Source organism: Lonchura striata, chromosome 4A (assembly GCF_050655825.1).
Source record: "Lonchura striata isolate lonStrDom1 chromosome 4A, ASM5065582v1, whole genome shotgun sequence".
Classification (NCBI taxonomy): domain Eukaryota; kingdom Metazoa; phylum Chordata; class Aves; order Passeriformes; family Estrildidae; genus Lonchura; species Lonchura striata.
In genome coordinates this window covers 6,941,371-6,967,888 of record NC_140742.1, presented here as the reverse complement: position 1 = coordinate 6,967,888, position 26,518 = coordinate 6,941,371, and the positions used below count along the sequence as shown (strand labels likewise).

The window sequence follows — 26,518 nt, the reverse complement described above, 5'->3', positions numbered from 1 at the left end:
CTCCTGACCCAGCATCTCCAGGAAACTTTTGCCACCTGTTTCATTTTTGTGCTCAACAACAGGAGAGCTCCTTGCCAAACCAGACCCCACCAGCTCTCCAGCCACAGTTGCAGCACCACCAAATTCATCTCCAGAGGAGGCACTAGGGCATTAGAATATAAAAGACTGTAATTTATGTACTTTAAGCCATATTTTTGATTATGGTGGATAGCAAGCAAACCCTGAAAATCATCTTTTACAGAAAACATTAATTCTAGATGATGTTTTTCCCTTATAAAAATTATTTACCTGTCTCTGTGGGGTTGTACTTTTTGTATAATAGAGTACATGTCTGTTCTAGTTCCTTACATATGAGATACAGATCCCAGGCAAGCAGCTGTCCTGGGGTATTGTGGGGTTTCCATGACAAATGGGAATGCTTTACAGGCAGCTTTCATTTTTTCATCTGCAAGCCTCAATACATTGGCAGTTGTCAGAGTCCTGTGAACTTTCCATATCTATTATGCCTTCACCACTACAAATGCTTTCAAATTAACAACCAGCCACATTTCCTCTCCATGACCAAACAGGAAAATAAAGAGAAAAGACAGGAATTACTACATTACAGAATACCTTCTCCTCAGTCCCACTTAGCAATCACTTTGTAAAGTGATCTGAAAGGTTATTTACATTGGGATACATCTAAGGGGATGAATAAGAGCAAATGCTCCAAAAAGGGATCACAGCTGTTTCCTTTCCTATCCCTGCCTGTCTCTGCTTCCAGGCAATCACCCTCATGTAGAATCCTCACAAAATAGTAAGAAATATGCATTTTAAGTAATCTCATAAATACATTTTTATTTCAATGTTTAACTTTTTGCTTTTTCCAATTCCTGTTTGCCTTTGAAAAGGGGTATCTTAAATCTGTGCATGCACAAGGGCAGGTGATGCCTTGTGAAGGCTGGAACAGAGACCAGACAAAGCTAAAGAATAAAGTAGGGATTTATTAAAAGGATCTCCTCAATGGATGCACCTTGGGCAGCACAAGAGCCCAGCCAGGGCTACACCCAAGATGAACCAAAATGGTCACAAAATGCATGATGGCTCACGGGGTCTCTCATTTTTATAAGTTCTGCTCCATTTCCATATTGGGGTTAATTGTCCCATCCTTCTTGTGTTTCTCTCTTCAGTCCATGTTGTTTATGCTCTTGGGCCTGAAATTTGGGTCCGTTGTCCTTGGTCCCAAGCTAGAGAAGGAATTTTTTTGTCTACCTACTCTGTGAAGAGAGCTCACCATCCCCTAATATGAAGCTCAGAAGCAGTACAGAATGCAGTACAGAATCTGAAAAATATAGAAGCTAAAACCTGAGGCATCACAGACACATGGAGAACAATCCCTTCTGTCGGAGCAGATCCACTGCTGCATTGGCAGTTGCAGGAGAAATAGAAAATCAGGGGGAATAGAATAAAAAGTAACACATCATTGCAAGAGGAAAGTTTTTTAGCAGTGTATTCCAGAGCTGTCCCACCATTGCTGACAGAGGCTTCCAGACATGCACACATGGTGGGATGCACAGCAAAAGGCTGGAATGCTGGAATCACAGCCCAGCACCTTTTCTGAGTATGACATCGGGGTCCCAGGTGTCCATTTGGTGCATCTGGCACAACAATCTTACATCCGAAAATAATGAGAGAGATATTAAAAAATTAAGGACATTAACTATTTCTCAGTCTTTTCTCACAACTTTGAATTCTTCCTGTTAATTTCTCCATCTTTTGACAGTGCCTTTTCAAACCATGACCAACAGCCCCATCTGCTTGGCAATGAGAAGTGGAGACTCACTCTTTGATGAGGACTTGCAGGGCTCCAAGACCTTCGATGGCCACTGGTGGGAGATCACATTCAGGCAACCCCAGGGATCCTTCTGGTCTGGCAGCCTATGGATAAAATCTGTGTGAGTGACTTAATAGCCTCAAAAATTGCCATGGTGAGTAATCCCCTGAGATTTGGTGTTGCCCTCATAAACACAGGCTGTCCTTTTTTATATTTAAACTTCAAAGGATGCCATTTGCTTTTAAAGTGATGTTTGGTGTTAATATTCTGCTCCTACAGGCCAGTTGGATCATGAGGAGGACAGAGTCATCTCAAAATAAAGGTCTACTCTGCTGACTGATAGGCTTGAAAAATTGTGCAACAAATGCCAATGCATAGCTCATTTATATGAACACAACTGGTGGCAGATAATATTCTGTCCTGGAAATGTGCACAAATGTTTTACTTCTGCCTTCACTGAGAAGAAAACAGAATGTTGTTCCTACACATCCTAAACAGTTGTGTTCCTATACTTTTTCTAACTCTTCCCTCAAGTGCTTCAGGGCTAAAATTTTGCTATGGTGGCAAAATTTTAGCCCTGAAGAACTGCAGTGGGGGAGCTTTTATCAAGGGGACTCCTTTATGCCACAGGTTCAACCAAAAGGAACTTCCAGGCTGTAGGTTCAGGCCAAATTTTTCTGTCTAAATGGTGATGCAAAAATCAGAAAAGTAGCGAATTTTATTATGCTTGTACTTCTGGGGCAGACCGTGGATCTTCAACAACTTTTGATGTCTTGAGTACAAAGCTGTTTCTTCTCATCCCTGTGTCTTGCACAGCTTTAAGTGTTGTATGAGAGGAGATCACAGCAGAGAGAAAGGAAGATACAAACCCCTCTTTTCTTAGCCTCTTGGCTATACTCCAAGTATTTTAAGCATTTCTGGTAGGGGTTGGTTCCCCCAGTGAGCCCCAGAGCTCTCATCTCTGATGGCTGTAAATCAAAGCCTGTTCACAGGTGATCAGCACATGCCAATACTGCTTTAGGCTTTATGGCATGTGCACTTCATACATGGATAGCAATGGCCCATCCCTCCCTGAAGCCCTTTAGCGATCTTGTGATTGTGTTTTGATATAGTGGGCAAGGCAGAAAAGCACAATGAAAGTCATACAAGTGATTACATGCAAAGATTTGTTCATCTTGTTAGACGCCTTGTAAATAATTTAACAAAGATCTTTAACAAGTCACACTCTAAATAAAAAATTGGTCCACTTTAAACCCTGTTTTTCCAATTTGGATGCTTAAATCAATACTGTAGTCTTTTAAAACAGTCAGAATCTGTAGAAATTGCCATAGAGAGACAGACACAGAGTTCTGGTTGCCAAGTGTAAAGGAGAAAAATGTGAGAAATTCTGTAACAGGCAAACACGGGGTAATCTCCCTTCCCCCAGAAGAGCTCATCCAAGCCTTGGAGACTAGTTAAAATACTAAAGCTAGAGGTTTTGCCCTTCCCAAATCACTGTTCACTTGAACTCCGCAGTGATGGTTTTCTCCACAGGAAGATTCAGCAAAGCATTTGATAATTTTATGGGAACACCTCATTGCATATTTTAAGTATTTCCTTTATCATCTCTCTTCCAGAAGGACACGAACCTCTCCAGTAAAGCACAGCTGGAGACACCACATCTCAAGGCTGTTGGGCTCCTGCCCATGTGGAGCAGCCTGCTCTGGCACGGCTGCTGCAGGGCACGGGCAAGGCTCGTGCCAGGAGCGTGGATCCTCCCCAGGACACGATTCCCAGGGAAGGGAGAGCAGGGCAATTAGTCACTGTAAAACACTCAAGAAACAGGAATTGCCCACGCTCCGACAAAACCAAGTGCTTTATGTGACTTGAGATGCAGTTGGAGGAATCTGGCTAATCTTCTGCTCTCCTAGTAAATCATTCATTGAGGCCATCTGTGAAATATGAGAAGAGCAGCTTCAACCCAAGATTGCCGCTTAGCAAAGCTCTCACTGGCTTGGCCGGAAAGAAGCTTTCCTGATAAAGCTGATAGCTAGTCCAAGCCCTCATGATTTCCAGAGGCAGTAATCCTGCTGGGGAGATTAGAGAAGCAGCCCTTGGAAGTCCTGAAGTATGGCCATGCACTCCAGCAAAACTAAAGGGATCAAAAAAAGATAAAATCTGCAGCATTCACCAGAGCCTGGCCCTGATGTGCCCCTCGATGCCCTCAGGTCCTCTGCAGACAGGTCTGACCAGCAGCCCCCAGACCAGTCACAACCTCTCTGGGACACAGGGCATTTATGGAGCTCTGGAACAGCACCAAGGAAAATAATCCCTGCCTTGATGGCCAAGATTGAACTGGGGTTTTCTTCAAGAAGTGTGGATGCCCATCTGGAAAGCGATATTCAGCTCTCACAGCTGATTGCAGAAGCCAAAATTCCCTGCTTCAGGAAAGTTCATGCCTGAATCAAATGAGTACAGTGTGAGGTTGTGTAATAATTCATCCAAAACACCCCTGCCAACTCCCCACACCAGGCTGCTTGTCTGTATCCTTTACCCAGACTTGAGGGATTTTTAAGAAGCAGTCAGACTTTCTCCACAGGCATTACTACTAACCTAGGGATAGAAGGAAGTTTTCGGGCAAATATTTCATATGGCAAAATAAATAAAATTTTAGTTTACAAGAGAAATGGGCTGAGCACCTTAGCAGAGCATTCAAGGACATGAGTTACAATCCATCTCCTCTGGGAATTAAGACAATACTGTTTTTAAAGGCTTTATATTTTTACATCTTGTAGCTTCCAAACTCTTAGGATCTGCAATTCCCAGGTGACTCAGTAGCTAGTAGGAACAGAGAGTTTCAAAGTGAAAGATGAGATGTACCAATTCCTAGAGCCAAGTGTTTGAAGGGAAGTGAAGCAAAGGCCCAAACAGGAGACAAAATAAGAGCCCAGCAGGGCTGGAGGCAAAAACCTCCAGTCTTACCTGGTGCTGGACTCTCAGAGAAGGTGAGGTTTGCATACAGGGAGCACATCCCACCTTTGAACTGTGTCAAATCCCTTTTGTATGAAGCCAGGCTTTTACATTGTGTTTGGATGCCCTGCAGAGCTACAGCCGTGGAAGGGAAAATCCACCCACTCCTGCCCCGTGCTTCAGCTGAGCAAAAACCTGCTCAGTTTAGTGCTGAAATCTTGCTTCAAATTACAGTCCTCTTGATGACCGGTGAGGTTGGGCAAGTGATTATATCTTGGAGCAGCATGGTGGACAAACAGTAGGAGCTGCAGTTCCCAGAAGACAAAGATCCTCTTTGCCATGTGAACTTTAACCAAAGTTTGGTATGATAATCCCTGCATGTTGTGGTTTGTAAGATTTTAACTATTCTTTCTGTGCTTTCTGACTTCCTGGTGTTTGTTCCACTGACTGACCTTGGGGCTAGTGACTGTCTTGAATACATCAAATTTTCTGCCTTCTCCCTAAAATCTCCCCAGATCTAAGTGAAACAGCATCTCATTGACCATTATCCCAGCAAGCTTATTAGTGATGTATTTTCTTCTGTGGAGAGAAACAGGTCAAGACAAGTAAGACTGGAAGTTGGTTTTCTTTTGTTTTAAAAGTGAGGGGTTCTTCCTTGTCACTTCCTAAGTATCTAACTGCTGAAAGAAGTATTTCACCCAGTGCATCATCTGAGGCATTAAGGAAGTACTTCCTCTAGTCCTAATTAAGTGTAATAAGCACTGTAAATGCCCCTTCCTGTACTGCTGTTTCTATTCTTAGCACGTTCTGTACCATCCCTGGAAGTCAGGGCTGTGGGGGCACAAAGTGCAGCTTGGATCACTGAAAATAGAGAAAGTGTGGAAGGAGCAGCAGCAGGGAGAGCAGTTGGCATCCCCAGGTCAGAAAAGGAGGAGGTGAAGAAGTAAAGAAGGTGAAAACCAAAGGGTAACAGAGAAGTGCTCAACCTCAGCAAGACCAAGGACACACCATGGCTGTGGCACTGGAAACTGCCTGAGCAAAGCTGCTGAGGAGATGTGTCCCAGCACACCAGAGCTCTTGCAAGAAGGGAATCTCAGTGTCAGCTGGGCTCTGGGATTTTCTGTTTGTCTGCCAGGACTGGTGTTGTTCAGCAGAAAGCTGCCCTGGCCTCCCAAGCATAGCAAAACTGGTGCATCCTCTACTTTCAAATCACACAATGCAGGCTGCAGGAGCATCTGTTATAAATCTTCTTCTCTGAGCAAGGGCAGGAAGCACAACTTTCACAAGACTCTCTTAAACTGGAGAAAGTCATCCAGGCCTTTTCTTTGGAAGTGCTGCACCCCTCCTGGAGCCCTTTGTGATCTAAGTTGTTTAGAAAGTAAATGAAAGTGAGTGAGCCAGAGACAGTAATGGTTATTTCTCCAAGAAGGAAAAGCTTAATTTTACCATGGGGATCTTGCCTCTGCCATGACCCCTCCAACAGCTCACAGGAACACAGGAGGAATTAACCAGCAGTGAGGACTGGTTCATCTTGCAAATTTGTAAAGAGTTTCATCTTAGTTCTTAACAGCAATATCCTTGATCCTGAAAAAAAAAAAAACTCAACAAACAAACAACCCGCCCACCACCACAAACTCAAATAAACAACACCAAGTCCTCAGCTAGTAGCACTCAGCTTCTCCATAGCTTGTAGCACCCTCCTTTTTCTGTCTAACCAAGACAGAATTAGGGCTTGCAACATCTTTGGAGACTTCCCTGGGTGGCAGCTGAGATGGTCAGTGCACAAAGAGCAGTGAACATTTCACAGGCAGCAACACTGGAGGGGCTGGTCCCAGAGAAGATGAGAGGACAGGGAGCAGGATGAGGATTACCAGGCTCAGAACCATTTGTGTTTGCTCTGGATTGGTGTCTGTGCAGCTCGCTGATAAATGAGATCAACAGGATTTTTCCATCTAATCTAAGCAAGCAGTTGGGTTTTATTCAAGTAATTTTTCTAAGGGATAATAATGTCTTATTATGACTATAGGGCTTACTACTAGAATGCTGTACTAAATTCAATAATCTGAACTCACCAAATATCGTCCCTCTTGTGGGAGCTTCAGCTGTTTGAGAGGGAGCCCCAGAATTGTGTGATCATCCCTAAAACCTTCTCCCCTAAGTTCCAGCTTTGGAGAACAAGTTGTTCATCATAAGCTGAATTCAGCCTTGGAGTAACTCCAGTGAAAACAAAAGGAGTAACAACAGGAATGGATTAGGCCCAATTGCTTTCACATTTCTCCAAATTGAATTTTCAATTCCAATACTAAAGGAGGAGTAAAAAAAACCTGACCCAGCTTATGGCACAGAGACAAATACACTCCAAAAGGTAAGTCTGTTTTGTGATGTGACCTTGTGCCCTTTGAAAGGTGCACCAAGGAGAGCTTCCCAAAGCCTACCTAGGGGAAAAAACTCTGCTATCATCTGTCAGGAGCAATATATATTCCTGTTTCTGCCACTGTATTGTACCAATTTTTGCACAGAATGGTCAAACCCTGCAGTTTTAGGCTGCTACATCTTGACTACTGACCTTACACATATCTGAAAAAAACCCAGTATCTGCCAAGCTGAGATATAGAGTCATGAGGATTTAATTTAATTTCACAAAAACATACTGAGGAAGATTAAACAGTGTGTTTTCTGCACCAGCCTCATTTTCCAGAGGGAGCTTGCTCAGATCAGGAGAGGGCACAGTCTCACCTACAAATTCTCATCTGACAGATCATCACCTTGGCATCTCTTTGGTTAAATGGACATGAACAAGAAGAGAGGAAGTGGAATATGGATAGATACAGAGAACTCCAAGCTCCCCTGCTGACTGTGGAACCTTGCTTTCTTGCACTGCTTGCTGCACCACTCACTCATTAGCTTTTGAGTTCCTTCTAACTTTGACCTGCTGTTTCCTGCCAGGGCTGATGAGCCACGAGTGCAAAGTCTCTTCCTCTGGGCCAGTTCCTCAGAGCACACTTCCAGGGGCTGCCACATGAAGTTAGCTGCAATTAAAAATGTCACTCTTGTTTTCACTGGAGTTATTCCCAGTGAAATTCCCAGGCTATTCCAGTGTGTTATAAAGGGGGTAACAAAATTAACCAGTGATCAAAGAACTAAACTGGATTCAATTTCTAACTCATATTCAACCAACACTAAAGATACGAGCTTTTTGTGTCTCCACACACTCAAGGGTTTTCAATAATAATGATGACACTCAAAGCTACACCTAAACAAATAAGAAGTTTATGAAACATCACAGATGCACAAAATATCAAGGCCACGTTTGACCCATGAGCTTCACTAGGTGAGTGCAGAGCTCTGTCCAGCTGACAGGCTGCAAGTGGAGGAGTTGGGCTCAGCTGCTATCTAGCTCAGAAATCATGCACATTGTTTGCAAACTTATCAGGAGTGACTTGAATTGTGAATTAGCTTCAGCAAGGCAGCTGGCAGGCTGCTGAGGCATACAATGCCTGCTGAATCTGCACTTCCTGCTGGAGACGTGCAAAGGAGAAGGCAAACTATGAAAGAGCAGAGAAACCGCTCCCAGCTCCAGTCAAAACTACGTGCAGCACAGGCACAACGAGGCCAGTGGCTGGTCCAGGGGCCAAAGCAGTGTTCCCAGCAGCAGCAGTGCTGACAGTACTCAGCCTCAGCACAGCTCTTGCTGTGCAGGGAGCCCAAAGCCCTTTGGGAAGATCATGAGGCTCCCCCACCTTCCCCCAGCTCCTTTCCAGACTGGGTAAGGCCACAGAGCTGGAGGGCAGCAGCTGGACCATGCCAGCCCTGCAGGCAGCTCTCACACCCAGCCCAGAGCTGGTGCTGCCCTGTTTTACACCTTGGTTTTCAGTAAATAGCCAAATCTCTGTCCAAAGCAGCAGCAGACACAGGGACCCGTCCATGCCAGCCTTACCTGAGCACTCACCTGGCCAGGGCACCAGAGCAGGGCTCCATGGCTGGATGCTCTCCATGCAGGCAGACATTCCCTGTGTGCTGCAGGTCACAGAGCTGAAGCTGCTGTGCGTTCTCCAGGATCCGGGTCTGTGTGTGCCCACTTGGAGAAACAACAGGAAGATGCTTCCTGCATGCTGTCTGATGGGAACACTGCAGCATCAGCACTTGGGAAAAACCCCAGCTTGTACTGTGCACTCCCCTAAACCCAACCAAAATGTGCCACAGCAGGCTCCTGAAAGGCTCCACGGGGCTGGGAAAAGAGCCAATGTGCAATGTACTGCTAGGAAAGCTCTCTTACTGTGAGCAGGGCCTATTCACTCATTTCAGGTTGTCAAGAAAATTTGATCCAAGTGCGCTCTAGCACAGGATTGTGTTATCTTTACAGCCACAGAGAACCTTTTTTAAAATCAGCTTTAAGGTTATTGGCCTGAATAAGTCCATACCCTCAATCTGGGAAGCTGGCGTTGACTCTGAAAGGAACAGGTTAGCTTGTAAGTGAAAAGGAAGAAACCATCAGAAGCTTGTGGCACCAGAAGCTGCAGGGCCGGTGCAGATCGGAGCCGTCCAGGCGCGGCTCCCCCAGCGCCGTCCTGCCTTAGCAAGCCGCCAGACGCCATCCCGCGGCCAGCCGGCTCCCACAGCTTCCCAGCTCCAGGCTCCCGGCGCAGGCAGGGATGCGCTGCTCGCTGCCGCTGAGGCTCCCTGGAAGCCCTTCACGCTCCGTGTTCTGCGTTGCTGATGTAAAGCAAGGCTGAAAAAGTCCCGCTACTTCCCCAAAAATCGCGCAGAGAGGCGCAGGCTTGAGGATGCGGCCGGGGCATTCAGCTGCCTGCATTCAGCTGTCCCACATTTCTCCCTCAGCGTGAGCCTTCTTGTGGCAGGAAGGACAGCCCCGACACTCTGCAGGAAAGCCATGGCATCCTGCACGCCGGGTGTGTGCGGCAGCCTGCTGCCAGGCCGTGGCCTTCCTGCGGGGTGGCATTCCTCCCGCTGCCCAGGTACGCTGCTTTACCTGCAGCCCCTTGTGCCTCCAGCTCCCTCCTGCTCGCCCACAGTGCCCAGAGCTTCTGGGGCACCTTTGTCCCGCTCCACCCTTAATCCCCCTCTCATTCCCGCTCTGCCCCCAGGAAGAGTTTTGCCCCCCGTGCAGGACACGTTTGACAGAGGCTGACGATCCTATGTGCTCAATTTTCGGCTAAAGTCACAAAGCTGAGCTTCCAGCCTTGCTTTGGTTGTCCAAAAAACACAACCACAGCCTTTCAGGCTGATGCAAACTCCATGTGAAGGGGGTGGGAGGGAAGCTGTGCAATCCCATAGAAATTCAGCTGGCTCTCCCATATCTCTCCTTGTTGCCCATCCAAACTCACCCTACCCATGCTCCTTTCATTGCTCAGCTGCTGTGGTTTAATACAGGAGGGGGAAAACAAAGAGGAAAAAAATAAGTGACCAGAAGCAAAAAGAGTCCTCAACGGCAAATGTTTTCTATTACAGCACTAGTTCTTTCAGGGCCTTTGATGTTGCTTCTCCCACACAGAGCTGTTTCTTTCACAGTCTGTTCTTCCACATGAACAAGATGTTACACGTACTCTACATAGCACATCCTCAACTCTTATTCAAAGCATATTTGTCCCAACTCACTGTACTTTGTAATATTTTTCAAACCAGCACTCATGCATCATAGGCACAGAGGCATTTTTATTCTAGCTCCCCCTTTTCACATTTAATTTTCTTCCAAATTCTTGGAGGTTCTGGTAATAAATAGGGAAGTGTTGACATTAACTAGGGTTGAGAGAGATGCTAAGTTCATGGCATGAATTTTTCCAAAATTTTAGGGGCTTGTAGAGCTTTATCAAAGGCTAGATCCAACATTTATATTTAGATGCTGGATTAGTTAACTTCCATTACATTCTTTATTTTACTTGGGCCCACAGTTTTTAATACCACCTGCTTCCTACCTGCCTATCAGAAGCCCTAACTTTTGCATACTGAACAAAATTGTTGACCACATATTGCATTGATAAACTATTACAGTTCTCATGATAAATTTAAATTCCAAATTATTTGGGGGAAGGAAAATATTTTTGTTCTAGCACAATAGGGCTTTTGTAATCTGTGCTATAAACTATCCAAACACAAGTAATAGCTGGGAGCTTCTGCCAGCTTACTCAGCTTTGGTGGAAGTTCAAAACTGGTGGCAGAATGCAGGAGGTTTCATTAGGTAATGCAGGGGTTAAGCTACTCATCTTCTGAAAAAAAAATAATCTCATGTCACTGTCTCCAAGATTTATTTAACTCATGTTGTCAAATGGGACTTACTTCTGCATAAACTATATCCAAACACCTTGCAGAATCATAACAAAATGGATAATTCATCCAGAAAACATGACATTATCTGAAAAATAATCAAAAATACCAAACTCTGTTATACCCCAAGATGACAGGCAAGAGTCCACCAGGAATTTTACCACAGCTATTCAGTAAGATAGACAACCTGTAGTAATTAAGAGTAAATCATAATTATGTTTGTATAAAAGGTAATAAAATGTTAAGGCCCTCAGAAATAAGCTAAGGAAGAACAAGAGTGTTTGAAGTCTTGTACAATGTAAGAAGATGCTTTTTGGACACACAGGAACTGCTTGACAGTCTGGTGTCACTAACTGGCATGTTGAATCACAGGGACTGTTACTGCAAAGACCAAGAGAGACCTGGCCTGGTCAGCTGGAGATGAACAAAACTTGTGGTCTTTCAGTAATTAATTCTTACTTTACAGTAAGAGGACTTTGGAGGTGGAGGCACATTGGGTTTTGTTGCTGCTACTAAAAATATGCTCAAAAGACTATTGCCTGTGTTTAGAAAAAGAGCCTGGTATCAAACCAGCCAAATTGGTTCACTAAAAATAGGCATTTCTTTGTTCTGTGTTTTCAGGTCTCATTTCTTTTAAACCCCCACAATCTTTTGTGATCATCCAAGCTTTGTTAATAGCAAGAACCCACCTCCTCCCCATCTCCAAACTTCATCATGCAAGAACAACAAACCAAATTGCTCCAGGTTTATAAAGAAAATGCTGGCCCTGGCATGATAATCAGAGGCAAGACTCAAACCAAAAGGCTTTAAGATCTAAGAGCAAGTAATAAAAAGCAGCTTGAATGCAAAAAGGGTTTGGATTGAAACAAGAGACTTCCACCAAGTGCCCAGTCCACTCTAAAGGGATAAAGGGATAGCCTGGAGGTGCAAGGACCCTTTAGAGTGGTTTCTGTGCCTTTGCATTTGTAGGAACAGCAGCCCTGTCCCTGCAGCAGGAAGCAAACCCCAGCTGTCACCCTTAAACCGGCTCTGCAGCAAAATTACTCCCTCAGAAAACAGACATGCCCTAAAAAAATTGACTTCTGGTTTTAGTCTGACGACCAAGGTCCTTGTTGGGACCCTTGGGAATTTGATATCCAGTCCTTAAGGAAACCCAAACACCAAATCCCTGCCCTCCCCAAAACCAGCTGGAACTGAGAAAATGCTACTCCAGTTCTGATGTACAAGCACAGCTCTCTCTTTTTGGAGTGGATTAAGCAAAACAGCCCTAGACTTGCCAAAAGGAGCCTTTTCCTCTAAGTCTGAACAGGGGAGACCCCCATGAAAAGTCTCAGTTGTCTTCATTTCAAAGGAAAAATGCCTTTTTCACTTGAAAATTATCTGGGTAGGACTAACTCAATGCTGACTCTTAATTTATAGTTAGGGGAGCAAGTCACTACTTCCTTTTCACTGGGTGTTCTGGTACCTTCAGCGACCCATCTTACACTGAGAATTTACCTCAAGAGAGACTAAAATACTCAAAGTTAGGCAAAGATACTTTCCATCTACTGTGGACAGCTGCCATTCATGTAATAGACTTGGAATACAAGGGGCAGTTTGTATATCTCCAAAAATATTCCTTGTCCATTACTCCAAAAAAGCAAATGCAAAAGACCTATGAGTCCATTAAATTTTTGAACTCATGTTAATGCAAAGCTTTTTTATTATGAAGTTACCAGGAAAATTACATGCCAATGAAATTCATTCCAGGAAAAAGAGTTCTCATCTTCATTGCCACATAATGTATTAGCAGGGTCTACAGGTAAGAATGTGAATATTTGCAAAAAATCATTTCATTGGACCAGTCTATTGTGTTTGTGCACCACAACTTCAGTTCCAAATGTGCATGAGCCTGCTCAAGTTCCACCTCTGCAAATAACCCCAACATGGACCTGCCTGGAGGAATATGCCAAGCTAAAGCCTTGCATTTGAAAATGTTTTTAGCATTTTGAATCATTAAAATTAGTTATCTATTTCTATAATGACTTACAAAATAATTGTTAAAAAATCCCACTTCAGTGTTTTTATGCAGTATAGAGTTCCTTGAGCCTTTCAAGAATGAGTTTTCCAATAAAGTCTGCAGGACTCAGATTTACATCCTCACCCACTGACAGTTTAATTACTTCCATTGTAGGAGAACGTATTTAATCATATACAGTCAGAAAAACAGCCCCTTAAATACTAGCTTTTGGGCCCATGATCCCCCAATTTGAAATTCAATGAAGGAGAATGAAACATGCACACTGTGATCCATTTCCTGATGCAGAACACTTGATATTATCAAAACACACAGAGTTCCACAGCTGACACACACATTTTTCTTAACCATTGGTAAAATCCTTCCAGCATTTTAAGCCCTTGAAATGAGGATTCAGCATGCTCTGGATATGATCTAAAGGCAGTGCTGGTCAATGAGCTGTACAAAGACCATTGCTGTAATGCTGTGCTAATTAACATATTAAAAATAGTCCATCGAAAATGCTGCTTGAATTACACAGGTATTTTAACTTAGTTCTCAACTATTACATTAAAGGTAACTCATCACTGTGATTCTCAGCAAAAGATATGCACTAACGATCCCTTATAAAAAGAAGGAAGTGGGGGAAAGACAGGGATTCTCAGACACTCATCATGGCAATTCAGCAGCAGTAAGTCTGATGAAGTCATAAAAACCAGTTGTTAAATGCCAATAGTTATACATTAAAGCTGACTACCAGCACCAGATGGACTTCTTTCCAAACTGGCGTCGAATTCCCTTGGACAAGGCAGGTAACAAACCAGAAATGCAACTTTTAAGTCAGTTTTAGAGTATGCTACAGTACCAATGAACCCTCTAAGCAGTGGCGAACTGCAATTATCAGTAATCAGCAGATTAGAAAACTTTGTTTCAAAACGAGCAAGTTGTGTTAGGAATGTGAAAGAGAACCTGGGCCTGCCTCGGGCCTGTCACACAGCAACATCCATTCGTTCTCAAACAACAGACACAGCGAGTGTATGCATTATGGATATATTTTATAAAAGAGCAATGTCTTTTACAAGACCTTCCCAGAGTGGGGAATAGCCAGAACACTACAAAAAAACTGCCGTAACAAGAGTGACTATTTGTGCGCTCGCTTTATGCAGCTTACATCCGAATGTTTACAGAGGCCAGCACTCAGATAGGACACTCCACTAACAAACAAATCTGGAATACATCAACTGTACAGGTAAATCAGCCAAAATTAAGCAATAGCTATGCTCTTCTCAGGTTTAAGAAAGCATGCAATAGGTTTCCCCCTCCTGCCACCCCTCGTTCAGATTTCCAAATCACAGTACCAGTAAAAGCACAGTAGAAGGGAAGCAGGGCACAGGTAATGGGGCTGGATTTAATCACAGACTTTACCAATATTCTGCAAATGGAAAAGCAGCCTTCTTTAAGCATCAAGAAGGCAGAGAAGATACAGGCATGAATAAAAAAAAAATAATTAAACTACTTAAGACATCAAAAATTCAAGAAATAGCACTGTGCATATACAAACAAAATTAACATTCAATACTGTAGAGCTCATTTAAAAATGGCACCAATGGACAATATTTTACAATATGCACATTTATTTGAAGTAGGGAACTAATGTTCCACAGATGGAAATGATCATACAAATAATAGTGCCACTGTTGGCCCATTCTGGTACTTCTTACAATTTAATGGAAACACTTTTAAAAATAATCTGGTATGTACATGTCTTCTGGATACCCAACGGCTTCTTCAGAACAGAAAAAACTACGGTTCTCCCCCTCCCTTCTAGCCAGACAGTATTGCCAGAGATTGTGCTCACATCTAAAGCACATAATTTAAATTCAGTGCTATTTTCTTTCAGAAAGATCACAAGTTGTACTTTTAGGTAACAAAAGCATTTATGTTACAAACATTCAAAAATGGAAGCTTATGATTCTGGCAGACAACGTTGCGTATATTAAATACAAACCAGCCAGCAATTACTGAACATAAAAAACTTATTCAATCATAAAAAAATACTATAATTCATCACCACAGACTTTTTACAGAGTTATAAATAATAAATAGCATAACACAGTAGATTACAAACAGATTTATTTTGCCCCGTTATAGTCTTTAAAAAGTAAAATATCTGTTCCTACCTCAGACTGACCAAGGTACTGTATCAAGACTACTCATAGCTCCAAGAGAACTCCTTCACCAAGCAATTTGCAGAGCTTGTATCCAATCCAAAGCCTTTCCTTTGGAATCCAATGTTTGCTGAGCTGTTTGCTCTGCTCATGACCAAGAACGGGACAAGCTCTGCCCCGAGCAGCTGCAAAGGGTCTCACCTTGGCTGCCCCTCAGAGCTGGGGCTGCCCCCAGCACCTCCACACCTCGGAAAGGAACACAAAGGGAAGCAGCACCCCCGACAGACTTGGGTAAGCACTCTATAAACAAGCTGTACACAAAGGACTTCCCCCACCCACCCCTCTGGTTTACATTCCATAATTTTGTAACAATGTCCCCTAAGGCACAAAAATACTTATGACCTCAATGCCACAGGAGACATCGATGGTGCCATACATGGTTCTCCTACACAGTAGTTTAATTAACTTAGTTATCTGCACTGTATGTCTTCCATCGAGGTGTGGTTTAATTTTTCCTGGCCAAATCTTGCTGAATAATAACCTTATTTCATACAATCTGTAGGACAAATGTTCTGGGAAGAGAACTATGCAGCTAATTTAATTGCTTGCAGAGTATTATTATTTCTTCATTGATGGCAAAAGTGACAGTCATTAGTTATTTTGCTGTGGGGTTTTTAGTTTAATATAATAGAGTGAGATTTCCACACTCAATGTGGTCTTCTGTAAATGAATTCATAAAAATGACTAGCAGCACTAAGGAAATATTTTTTTCTCCCTTCCATAAAGGAATTTCAGGCTAGTGACTGAAAAAAAAAAAAAAAGCAAGAGTAATTTTACTCAATAGTAGAAGTGCCAGAGAATAAATTAGTATTTTCAAATCCTTCCAAACCAAGTTATTTCCCTAGACATAGCAACCATAATGATAGAAGTACATTCCTAAAAATTGCAACACTAATAGGTAAATACCTATTCCTGGAATCAAAAAGTGTATGCAAGTTCCTGAAAGCAAAAGTTAGTATAATATCAGCAGACATCTTGTTTAGAAAATAAATTCGCAAAACCAGACATTAATATGGTCTACAATGTCCATTAAATGGATAAATTAAAAAAAAAAAAAATCACTGGAAAGTAGCCAAGGATTACAGTAACAACAATTTTTTCCTTTTAATAAACCTCATATGAATGGTTCAAGGATCAGAGTTCATTTCTCTGTACGAGTGTACAGGAAGGGGACAGCACAGCCAGACACGGACTCAGGACTTGGTAAAGTCACTTGGGTGAGAAGTCATCCATCAGAATGAAGGAGGAGCAGGAGTTGGAGCACGTCACTGGAGACTCCGTGGTGATGCTGCCTTTAGTCAGGGAATCAGAGGAAGAGCCAACACTGCTGCTACTCCCGTCGAGAATATCCGAGGACAGGCTGGGGAAAGGGAAAAAGGTCCTTTAGTGCAGGGGCACGAGGCTCTGAACAAAGCTGACATGCTTCACCCCTGGACAGGACTTGTAGGAGACCTATACTACCACTCAGTCTTCACTGCAAGACTGGCAGCCCTGAAAACTCCTTGTTTTCTGTAGCATGTTAGATATATTCATGCTCCTCATGGGAATGAAGAGCAGAATTATTGGGTTTTTTTAACATGCAGAATGAATTATGAAAGTGATTTCAATCAGACATAGAAAGGAGGCGACAACAAGTAAGTATAAAACCTTAAAAGCTTATAGCAAAGGAAAAATAATAAATTAAACAGCAATGCAGCAAAGATGCCATTAATTAGCTGGTATGCTCTTTAACACTACTCAAAGTAAGATTGAGACTTATTTTTCTCACAGAATTCCTGTGTTTAGATTTTGAAGTCTAGATACAAGACCCCAGAGGGCACATAAATGGATGCTTTTACAATTTAGGGGGAAGCAACATGGCAAAAACCATCTAGGCAGTTTCAAGTCTGTAGGTAAACTGAAATTAAAGTAATAACAGCTGATATTTTTGAATACTTAGTATCAGACTCAATTCAAAAAAACCCTTGGTATTTTATGATTGTAATAAAGGTAACAATAAAAATCATGAACTTAGGGACAAGAACAATTAAGTAGCCACACACAATTCCCAAGTATTCAGTGAAGAGCCACAGACTCTATACGACCATTGCCCACAACATACTGTAACAATGAATCAAAGTAACTTTGCTTACAAATCAACAGGGATTTGTAACAATTATATGCAGTGTAAAAGCTTTGATACCCAAAATCAAGGCTAGAGTCTGTTCAGGAAGAATTGATCAAAGGAGAAAGAGCATTGTCACAGGACCCTACCACAGGATAGCTTCCATGAATACACATCCACAAGATACACATGAAGTTTTTTTCCTAGGGAAAAAAAAAACTAGAAAGCTTGTGATAAATACACATTCCTTGTTTTGGCATTTCAGGGCACATGAAATATTTTACCATGAGCTGAGATCTGTCAGATGTGTAACATCTGGAGAAAGCATGTTGGTTGTTCCTTGGAAAAGTCTCTTTGGCTGACTTTCAGTTTCCATTTCACCTAAGGAAAACAGTGCAAATAATCAAACTCACTTGAGTCTCTGCAATATCCACTTAATAATTGTCTGCTGTAAAAGACAGGTTTGACCTACAACACTCCAAGGTTGAATTTGTAACACCAGTTCTCTAATTCAGCCAACCAAACACCTGGCTAAGACATCAATTTGATGACAGCTCTTGTTAGACCATCCAGTCCATCCTAAGGTAAAACTTCAGCAGTATCTGAGGGGCTACAATGATCTCAAAGACATAAAACTTGTTACTTGTACTTCAATCAGACAAAATAATCTAAAGCAAACTAATTACCATGACTTAGTTTTAAGTAAACAGCTGAGATCAGGCAACTGATATAAGTCAAAATATTAAGTTTAAATTGTTAGTGATTATGAAAATAAGAATTACAGCTGGGTTCAGTTTCACCCTCCCCTGTACAATAAATTCTGATGCATGGGTACACTTTTATAGGAAAGGTGAATGGAATAAATTCCACATAAAAATGTGGAAGCATTTCCACTTACTCATCATGGATCAGACTGTCTTTGTACCTGTAATCATCTACAGACATTAAGAGATTAAATATGATGGGGAGAATTAATGTAATCTGTTTAGTATAATCTGCAGTGAGAATGAGCTGTCTCACTAATAGCTGCTCTACAACACACATTTGAAAATATCATGAACTTGGAAATTTAAAAAAAAACCTCTCAACTACAGTATATTTTCATTCTTTGAGAAAAAAAAAACAAAACATGAAATGGTAACAATTTTCTGGCTTTTACCTACACTTTGCAGTAGTTGCAGAATCAGTTCAAAAACCTGAGAGAGGCTGAGCATTAATCCAAACCACTCTATACATTCTGCAACAGAATCACACTGCTACATTTTATAAAAGACTGGTAACTTCCAAACTTTTTATTTCCTTCAGCCCACAGGGATACATTCCAATCTTAAGGCAAGGAATAATTGCTTCTAGTAAGCAGAATGGGCAAAAAAAAAATTATAAAATATTTGGTCTTGCAAAAAATTAACAAAACACCAACTTAGGTAACACTTTTGCCCCTTAAATTTCACAGAGACAAATCTGCACTGCTACAATACATTGCAGAGTCCACCAGTATGGCAGTGAAAAGTTCTTCAGTTCATGTCTTTCCTTCTCCTACTCTAAATCTACAGCTAAAATTCAGAAAAAACAGGACCATGTATTTAGGAAAAGAAAATAAGTTCATTAAAATGGATTAGATGTTTCAAAATTAAGCAGCATTTTGAAAGTTCCTTGACATTTCAAGTAAGAAAAGGAAAACTCATATCTCCACTTTGTAAAAGATGCTCCATGGAAGCACATGGATTTGGTGAGGAAAGGCTTCTCTCTCCTGCACTGCTTTTACAATTTGTGTAAAGTCTAAGTGTGGATATTTATTCCTTACTGATCATTTAGCTTAATAAACTTTTGTTCATTTTTAGTACTTCTAAAATTCACAGAAAATAAAAGCCAAGGTAGAACTGACATCTATGAGAAAACTTGTCTCTCTCCTCTGTCAAATCAGTATCAGTTAGACAATGTTCTTTATCTGACAGGACAAGCAGTACTACAAAAAATTTAAAAAGCCATAACAAAACCAGTAACTTTCCTCAAAGCCTAAATGTAAGCCTTGTACAATAAAAGGACATTTTTGGTCCAGTTAAGAATGCCTAAGTTAAAAAAAAAAAAAAGCAGAAAGGATAAACATAGCTAAAGGCACACTTTAAGAATATCTAATTTTTACAGTATTACTGTGGAGATTTGTTTGAGGATGTTACTTGAAAATCTCCAGTATGGAACAGTTCCAGGAAAGAATGCATTTTCCCCCTTCAGGAAGAGAGGACACTGATCTATTCCATTTCTGTAAACACTCACCTTCTCAACTTTTAGAGTGAAAACAAACATTCAGTACTAAGTTTAGAAGATACTGCATGATAAGCAACATTCCTAAGATGATCTGAAGGGTGTGCACTGTTCGGTAGTGCTTGTAAGAATGTTATGAACATTTGTAAGCTCTGACATTTAATTTCATGTATAACAACGTTTGCCACTGTCAAGCAGTAGCTGTTTATTACGTTTTTTATTCCTGTGTTTTAGATTAGTTACTTTATGTTGTATTTTTGAGTTATGCCTGGCAAATTCCAGTTCACTATGGATACTAGTGCATTGTATTTACCGAATAACAAGAAATGTATCCAGCTAGGAAACTACATCCATATTAAAACATCTGGTAAGGTAAATACGCATACCTTTTCTTTTAATGGGGCCAAGAACACTGGGCCTGATACAGTTGATTGGACTTTGACTCCTCCTGCTGAAGAGAGAATACTGAGAGTCAGGCCTGTAAAGGTTCCAATTTGCATCAAATCAACACAACCACACCATATGAAGCATTCTTCAAAATTATTCCTGCACAACTGGAATTCTTATGGAATCTAAATACATAGGTAAGAAATAAGAGCTGCCTATCAGAGCAGATTATCTGCCACACAAAGTTGTAGAAGATTTTCTAAGGCTCTCTCCTTCCCTTAGTGAATCACATCCTCACTTCAATTCTTTTCTAAATTTTGCAGCATATTTATATAAAACTAATCTGCTGACAAAGTTAATCTGAAATACCTGAGGACTTCCCCCCAGGTTACCAAGTCTAGTTTAAAGCTGACACATGCTCCATAAGAGCACACACATAAAGCTGCCATTGGTAAAGGATGAACTTTCAGAGCATTTTTATGTGGCAATACTTCAGCAGTTGTAAAACTGAAGTCTATTTTAATGCCTTAACATCAACTTGAATTAATCTTTGTCATAAATTCCAATGGTAGCACAACAGGCACTCATTACTTACTTGCAGAATCGCCTTGTTGGACTGGGAATAGGGCTCGGAGGTAATCCATTACTGCTCACAAACATTTGTAATGATGGTGAAAAACATTGCTGCAGGAAGAAAGTTCAAATGAAGATAGCTTAGAATTTCCTTTAAAATATTCAGATGTTACACTCCACCCTCCAAAACAAACACTCCCCCCTTCTATTCCCTTTTTATTCTTAAAGAAAAGCGAGCAACAGATTACACAGACTATCAAATATAATATTACAAGTATTAGAACTTAACTTACAGAAACATACTGGCCCATGCAATTCTGCTCAGATTAAACTAAAATTGAAACCCACAAAAGAAATAAAATTGAAATAGACACTGTTCTCTAAATAAGATAATTGTTTCTGTGTTACATTTAGAAACAGCAGTACAGTACTCAGGACTTACTTCTTTCAAGGGGCTTTTTAAACAAACAAGCTGAGTTTACTCAAAATACATCTGACATGAACACAATATTCCAGAGTAAAACAGAATATGTAGCTCTGTGATTCTGCAGCTAATTTGAGTTTAGCCCATGAATGCTTCTAGCTAAACACAAAAATCTTTCTGTCAAGTTATCTGCTAGTGCTTTATAGTCAGAATTCCAAAGGTACAGAACCAGCTGCCAGCATCAGTGTTTTCCCAGGCACACGTTTACCCAGCACTCATACATGGCTGTTACACGCACCAATGTTACAGCCATGTTACATTGCTCCGGTGGGAGCACACAGATTGCTCCTTTTTTGTACAAAAGCAGAATCACACAAGAGGGTGCCCACAAGGTCAAGCAGCCCGTCTTCAAACCCAGGTGCCAGTTTCTCTGTGCTACATTTCATTTCTCCAATCCTGACTAGAAAAGTAGTTTATCTAACATCCAGTTCTCTCTCTGGCATCTGCCACCAGTATTCAGTACAAGTTCAATACACCCAAGTTCTCCTTCAGAGTGCATTTGTGCTTTCCTTTCCATAAATGATGGACACATTTTCATCTCTCACTATACAGATTTGCAGTCTAATTTTGGTGCTTCTTCCCCAAAATTCCCCCACTTCTGCACCTGGAGATCCTGTCCATGACTATTTTCATGAACTCTTCCAGCTTCCCTAGAAGCAGAACCCCAACCCACTCAAACACTGCACAAACAGCAGTAACTGAAAACATCCAGTGTTTCACTGCTTAAACTCTGCAAGCTCCCAGATAGCAACCATTTGATTCTAAGAAGCCAACAAAATATGGATTTGGCTTTTTTGGTGTTTGTTCAGGTTTTTTTTAAACTATGGAACAATCTGTGAAGTTACAGATCTTGACAGTTCAGTTTGGTCTAGATTTCTGAAATATTGTCTCAGCCTGGTATTTAATTTATCCTACCTTTCCTATTCCTCTCGTAGGCGAAGGTGCAGGCGAAACTGGAATGAAGTCTATTCTCTTTGGGGAAAAAGATTTCTCAGACTTGTCCAAGTCATTGTCGCTCTGTGAATACAAGGTTTCAGACTTAACACTGGCACAGGACCTTGAAATCCAAGGCACAACCTTCTAATGGAAAGTCATAGGGTCAAATGCACCAAGTAGCTAAAGCAGATGGGCTTAAATTCTTCTTAAATCATTTTCACAGTTAATTCCTCTCTTTCCCTTAAATTTGTCATTTGAGTGTAAAAGTGGAATTAAATAGGAAACATCTATAAAAAGATTACCAGGCTCAAGCTTTCCTCCCATGACTGGCTTATCTGCATTGCTGTCTGCACTTCCCTAGAATACAAAAAACCCCATCAGTAGCTACAAAGAGGATAACTCTGGCTATTTTATCATCTTTTTTCAGTAACACTCACCTTTCATGTGCTGCTTCTCTGTTCATTAAATCCACTCCTTCCTCCTGCAAGAGATAAACATCCTAAGTTTTCCCATAACATCTGATTCATCACAGGTACTTGAAATAACACTTGTGATTCCATTTGCCATCAAGATTGAAATATGAACAGCAGAACCACTACACAGACAGACAGGACAGCCACCAGCCCAGCTCTCTGCTTCTCTTAAATTAAATACTTCTAAAATGCAAGGTAGCTTAAACACAACAATAAGCCTTGCATGGGCACTTCCTTGTTGAAATTAAATCTTAAGAAATAGTACTTTTAGTACTTTACTTTAGTAGTTGAAATACTCAGTAGGAAAGAAACCCCCACTGTGTAAGTACTTCAATATCATATAGTACTGTTCATTCTGTTACTGAATATACAGATAAAAACTCCACTCACCCGTCTGATTTGATGAAGTCGGCTGCTAGGAATACGAATAGGAGATGATGACAAAAACTAGAAAAAAAAAGTGACAGCCAAAATGACTAAATCACACACAATTTGCAGGCACACTGTTACCATCAACTACATTCTTAGGGAGTTCAAAATGAGCTGCACAGCTACATGTGGATGACTCAAATAATGTTGCACAAAAGCAAACACTGACCTTCAAGAGAAAAGACTTGTTTTACCACTTACAAATTCCTTGTATCATTCAGCAAGTGGCACGGATCTGACTTGCAGGCAGATTCTGCTCAACATCTCAAGTACACAAATAGTTACAGATGCCATTTAGACAAGGGAGATATTAGAAATGAAACTGTGATTGTTACATCATTCCCCACTGCCCAGGATATGACAAACTTCTGCAGGACACCTTACTCAACCTGCTGGCTATTGTAAAGGAGAAATCTCAGTGTTTCAACTCAGTCTTGAACACTCCCTAAAGCTTAACTTCTCTAAGTTTTCAATTGTGTACAATTTTATGCACCTAATTCCTCTGGATCTCCAACACCACATATAAATGGGCCAACAGTTCCCACTCAGGATGGCCATGTGTCCAATGTCACACCTCCTGACATGCTCCAAAATTCTGGATTCCTAAGAAGTCTCACAACAGAAGACTTTGAATTAAAAATCCCTGACACCTTTCCTGAACAGAAGACATAGAAGAAACTTACGTCAGGATTTTAAGGTTTTGAGAAAAGCAATATTTAATCTTCCCTATCCTCAGACAGGACAAAAAAATTTCAGGGGAAGGAGTGCATAAATCCCTAACCTGATGAGGAGAGGGTAGAAAACAAGAAATGTAACATCTTTGAAAAGTTAAACAACTGCAGTAATAACAGAGAACAACAAATAAATTCCCCTTCTTCCAGTGATTTTCTGAGGTCTAGTGTTCTGCCTTTGCAAAAAAAGAGCATTATGTCAAACAGGTCAACAAAGAGCTGTGACCCTATCCATTTTCAGAACAAAGTAAAACACCCTTTCAAGACACTTAATTTTGACAGCATTCTACTCTTCTAATACAGGCTTAAATTAACTTCAAAACTGGACTTAATATGGGGAGTCATATAAAACGTAGACTGCTCGTCTTTTTGGGGACAGTCAACACATCAGTATTATTTCATTATAGGTTGCAGTTAGAGGTGAAAAAATGCTTATTCTGCAGCTTGGAAGCTTGCTAGGATATTTAGTGCAAATACAAATCAAGTTTAACTTCATTTCTCTACTCCAATTACTCCTTGCTGTGTGGAAACATGACATGCTTAGGATTCCTCACCATTCCATGACGGCTCATAACTGTTGTGCTGTTCCTGCGAGTCCGCAACACGTAAGGCTGAAACACCTGGGAGTTGTCACTACAGGGGGAGAAAACAAAGTCTTGTGAACAGCGTTTTTGGGTGCGCTTTACTTAAAGCTCCACAGCGCTGTGACACGCGCTGCAGCCTCCAGAGCGCTGAAAACATCATTTTATTCGAGCAGGAGCACTGCTGTCGCCGGGAGCGTGGCGAGCACCTTCCCTGAAGCGAGTGGGGACAACGGGGCACAGGCGGCCCGGCGGGACAAGGGACACGATCCACAGGCCGCTGAGGGAGCAGCGGGCTGGCCCAGACCCCGGCGAGGCCGGCGGGCAGCGGCGGCCCCAGGCCGGGAGCCCCCCGGGCCCCTCACCTGAGCCCGTGGATGAGCGGGGCGCTGTTCGACCGCCTCAGGCCGCCGCCGTCGCCCGGGGCCGCGGCGCTCCCCGGCGGCAGCTCCAGGTCCAGCTCCATCTTCTCCTGAGCCATCGCGGCGGCTCCGGCTCCTCCGCCCCGCCGCGGCGCCCATTCACCGCCGGCGGCCGCCGCGGCTCCCGGGGCCGCCGCCGCCCCGGCCCTACAGGCCCCGCGGGCGGCGCCGCGGGCTCAGCCCGGGGGCGCGCCGGGCCCGGCGGGGGGGGCGGCCGCAGCAGCGCCGCATCCCGGGGGCGGCCCGGGGGCGGCCAATTCTTCCAGCGGCTGCAGGCGGTGCCGCTGCCCGCGGTGGCGGAGGGAGCGCTCCCGCTGCTCCCGCGGATCCCGCTGATCCCGGCGCTTCCCTCGGTGCCGACCGCGCTCCGCGCCCGCCGCCGCGCACTGCGCATGCGCGGGAATCGGGGCGCAGGCAGCACCGCCCGCCTCACGCGGCGCATGCGCGGTGGCTCCGCACCCCGGCACCGCTTCGGCGGCGGGAACGCTCCCGACAGCCCCCGGGGCCGGGACGCGCGCTGATTGGTCGCGGGAGGAGCGCGTGTGTGTTTGAAACGCCGCAACGGTCGCTAGGACGCGCGCGCTGCGGGGGCGCGGCCGGGCCGTGACCTGCAGGAGGATTCGGGTTCGAGTCCGCCCCGGCCACAAACCGGGCGCCTTTTCCCCGTTTTAGTGGGAAAAAGATTTTACAGCTTTCTTCAAGGTTAGGCGCACTCCGATCTAAGTCCCGCAGGCTTTCCCAGTGTTCTCTCCAGCTTTCCCTAGCTGCTGTAGCACGTACCGGGGCTTTGATTGCAATGAGGGTATGCTCAGCTTTCAGAAATCTGGTGTAAAACTCGTTATGAGACGTGATCCTAGTTCTTGACAGTATTCAGGTTTGGGACTGACTTGGGCAAACCCACTCTAAGTGATCAAAGCATCAAAGTTTGTGCTTACTTTACAGTATTTTTCTGCAACAACAGTTGCAGAAAGCATACTTGTCTCTTATGTGCAGAGAGGCTTCAGGGTCTTTCCCAGCACCAAATTGTAAAAGGTCCTCATTTTCTCCTGGGATAAAACAGTTCTTTTGCCAGAGAGCCAGGTGTTGAAACCGTTAAGATAAAAAATGTAGTGTTTTTCAATATTTCAACTACCTCAGTTGGCAACATGGCTAGATTAATTATTCTCTTACTTTAAAATGATTGAGGGTAGATGCTTCTATATAACTGATTAGAACTCTTGTTTCTGTACCTTAATATTTATTATGGTACCTCCTTGCATTTTTTGTTAATCAAGACCGACTTGAGCATATTCAATTTTAATATGTTTGGGGACTCTGTGTCTCATTAACTGTTTTTGATGCTTACATTTCTTTCACTGAAATTATACTATTAATGAAGAGCTTTGTGCTGACATGCACAATGATGAATGGAGTTGAGTTAAAAGACCCATAAGATTACATTTAAAATATTTGTGAGATTTTTTGATATGTCTATATATTGAAAAACCCAGAGAAAAAAAATCCTTATCTTGTATTATTGCAGAGGAGAAATACCCTTCACAGTCCTGTGCCCCTTACACTACGGCCTATCACCGCTGGTAATGACACCCTCCTGTGAGGTAATACAGAATTGCCATCTCCTGCAAAGATGGAGAATGAAATATCTAAATAATTTTGATTAATTTCTAATAATTATGACCAGTATGATTCACTGGAAAAATTAGGATCTGCAGCTGTGAAAGGAAAATACTGTTAACCACCTTTTGCTGCCGCCATTCTCTAAAACCAGTGCGACACTTTTACAGAACCTGCACCAAAATCCTTGTCTGGTGCTTCAGCACAAGCATTTCACAGCTTGGAACAGCTTCCATACCTTCATTTCCCATGGC

General features: G+C 42.5%; 1 protein-coding gene, 1 long non-coding RNA gene and 1 other non-coding gene across 5 annotated transcripts in view; 1 reads left to right on the top strand and 2 right to left on the bottom strand.

Moving 5' to 3' along the window:
• Positions 1-16,326, top strand: part of LOC146763272 (uncharacterized) — a 35,362-nt gene extending 19,036 nt beyond the window's left edge. Inside the window, exons 2-3 of one of the 3 annotated variants that reach the window (XR_014952529.1) lie at positions 1,763-1,967; positions 3,430-16,326. This is a non-coding gene — a long non-coding RNA (uncharacterized LOC146763272). Of the gene's footprint in view, positions 1-1,762 lie in introns of all 3 variants that reach the window. The other 2 variants (XR_014952528.1, XR_014952527.1) reach the window with 2 other exon arrangements.
• PABIR2 (PABIR family member 2) lies at positions 14,079-24,769 on the bottom strand. Its single transcript, XM_021548406.4, has 10 exons — positions 24,594-24,769; positions 24,202-24,280; positions 22,878-22,934; positions 22,452-22,495; positions 22,317-22,371; positions 21,994-22,095; positions 20,617-20,705; positions 20,021-20,085; positions 17,657-17,753; positions 14,079-16,628 (listed from the first exon to the last, which is right to left on the bottom strand). Exons 1-10 carry the CDS (start codon positions 24,707-24,709, stop codon positions 16,478-16,480), a joined length of 855 nt encoding a protein of 284 aa, XP_021404081.2. The 5' UTR covers positions 24,710-24,769; the 3' UTR covers positions 14,079-16,477.
• On the bottom strand, positions 16,708-16,851 carry LOC116183662 (small nucleolar RNA U109). Its single transcript, XR_004148329.2, has one exon. It is a non-coding gene; the product is annotated as a small nucleolar RNA U109 (small nucleolar RNA).
• Positions 24,770-26,518: the final 1,749 nt, after the last annotated feature.

Bases quoted from the DNA above. Each gene is read 5' to 3' on its own strand.
- PABIR2 (XM_021548406.4), bottom strand. From the start codon at position 24,709: ATGGCTCAGGAGAAGATGGAGCTGGACCTGGAGCTGCCGCCGGGGAGC. The intron at 22,935-24,201 runs GTGAGGAATCCT...TTTTTTTTCTAG, and splicing joins TTATGAGCCGTCATGGAATG to TTTTTGTCATCATCTCCTAT. The intron at 22,372-22,451 runs GTGAGTGTTACT...TTTGTATTCTAG, and splicing joins AGAGAAGCAGCACATGAAAG to GGAAGTGCAGACAGCAATGC.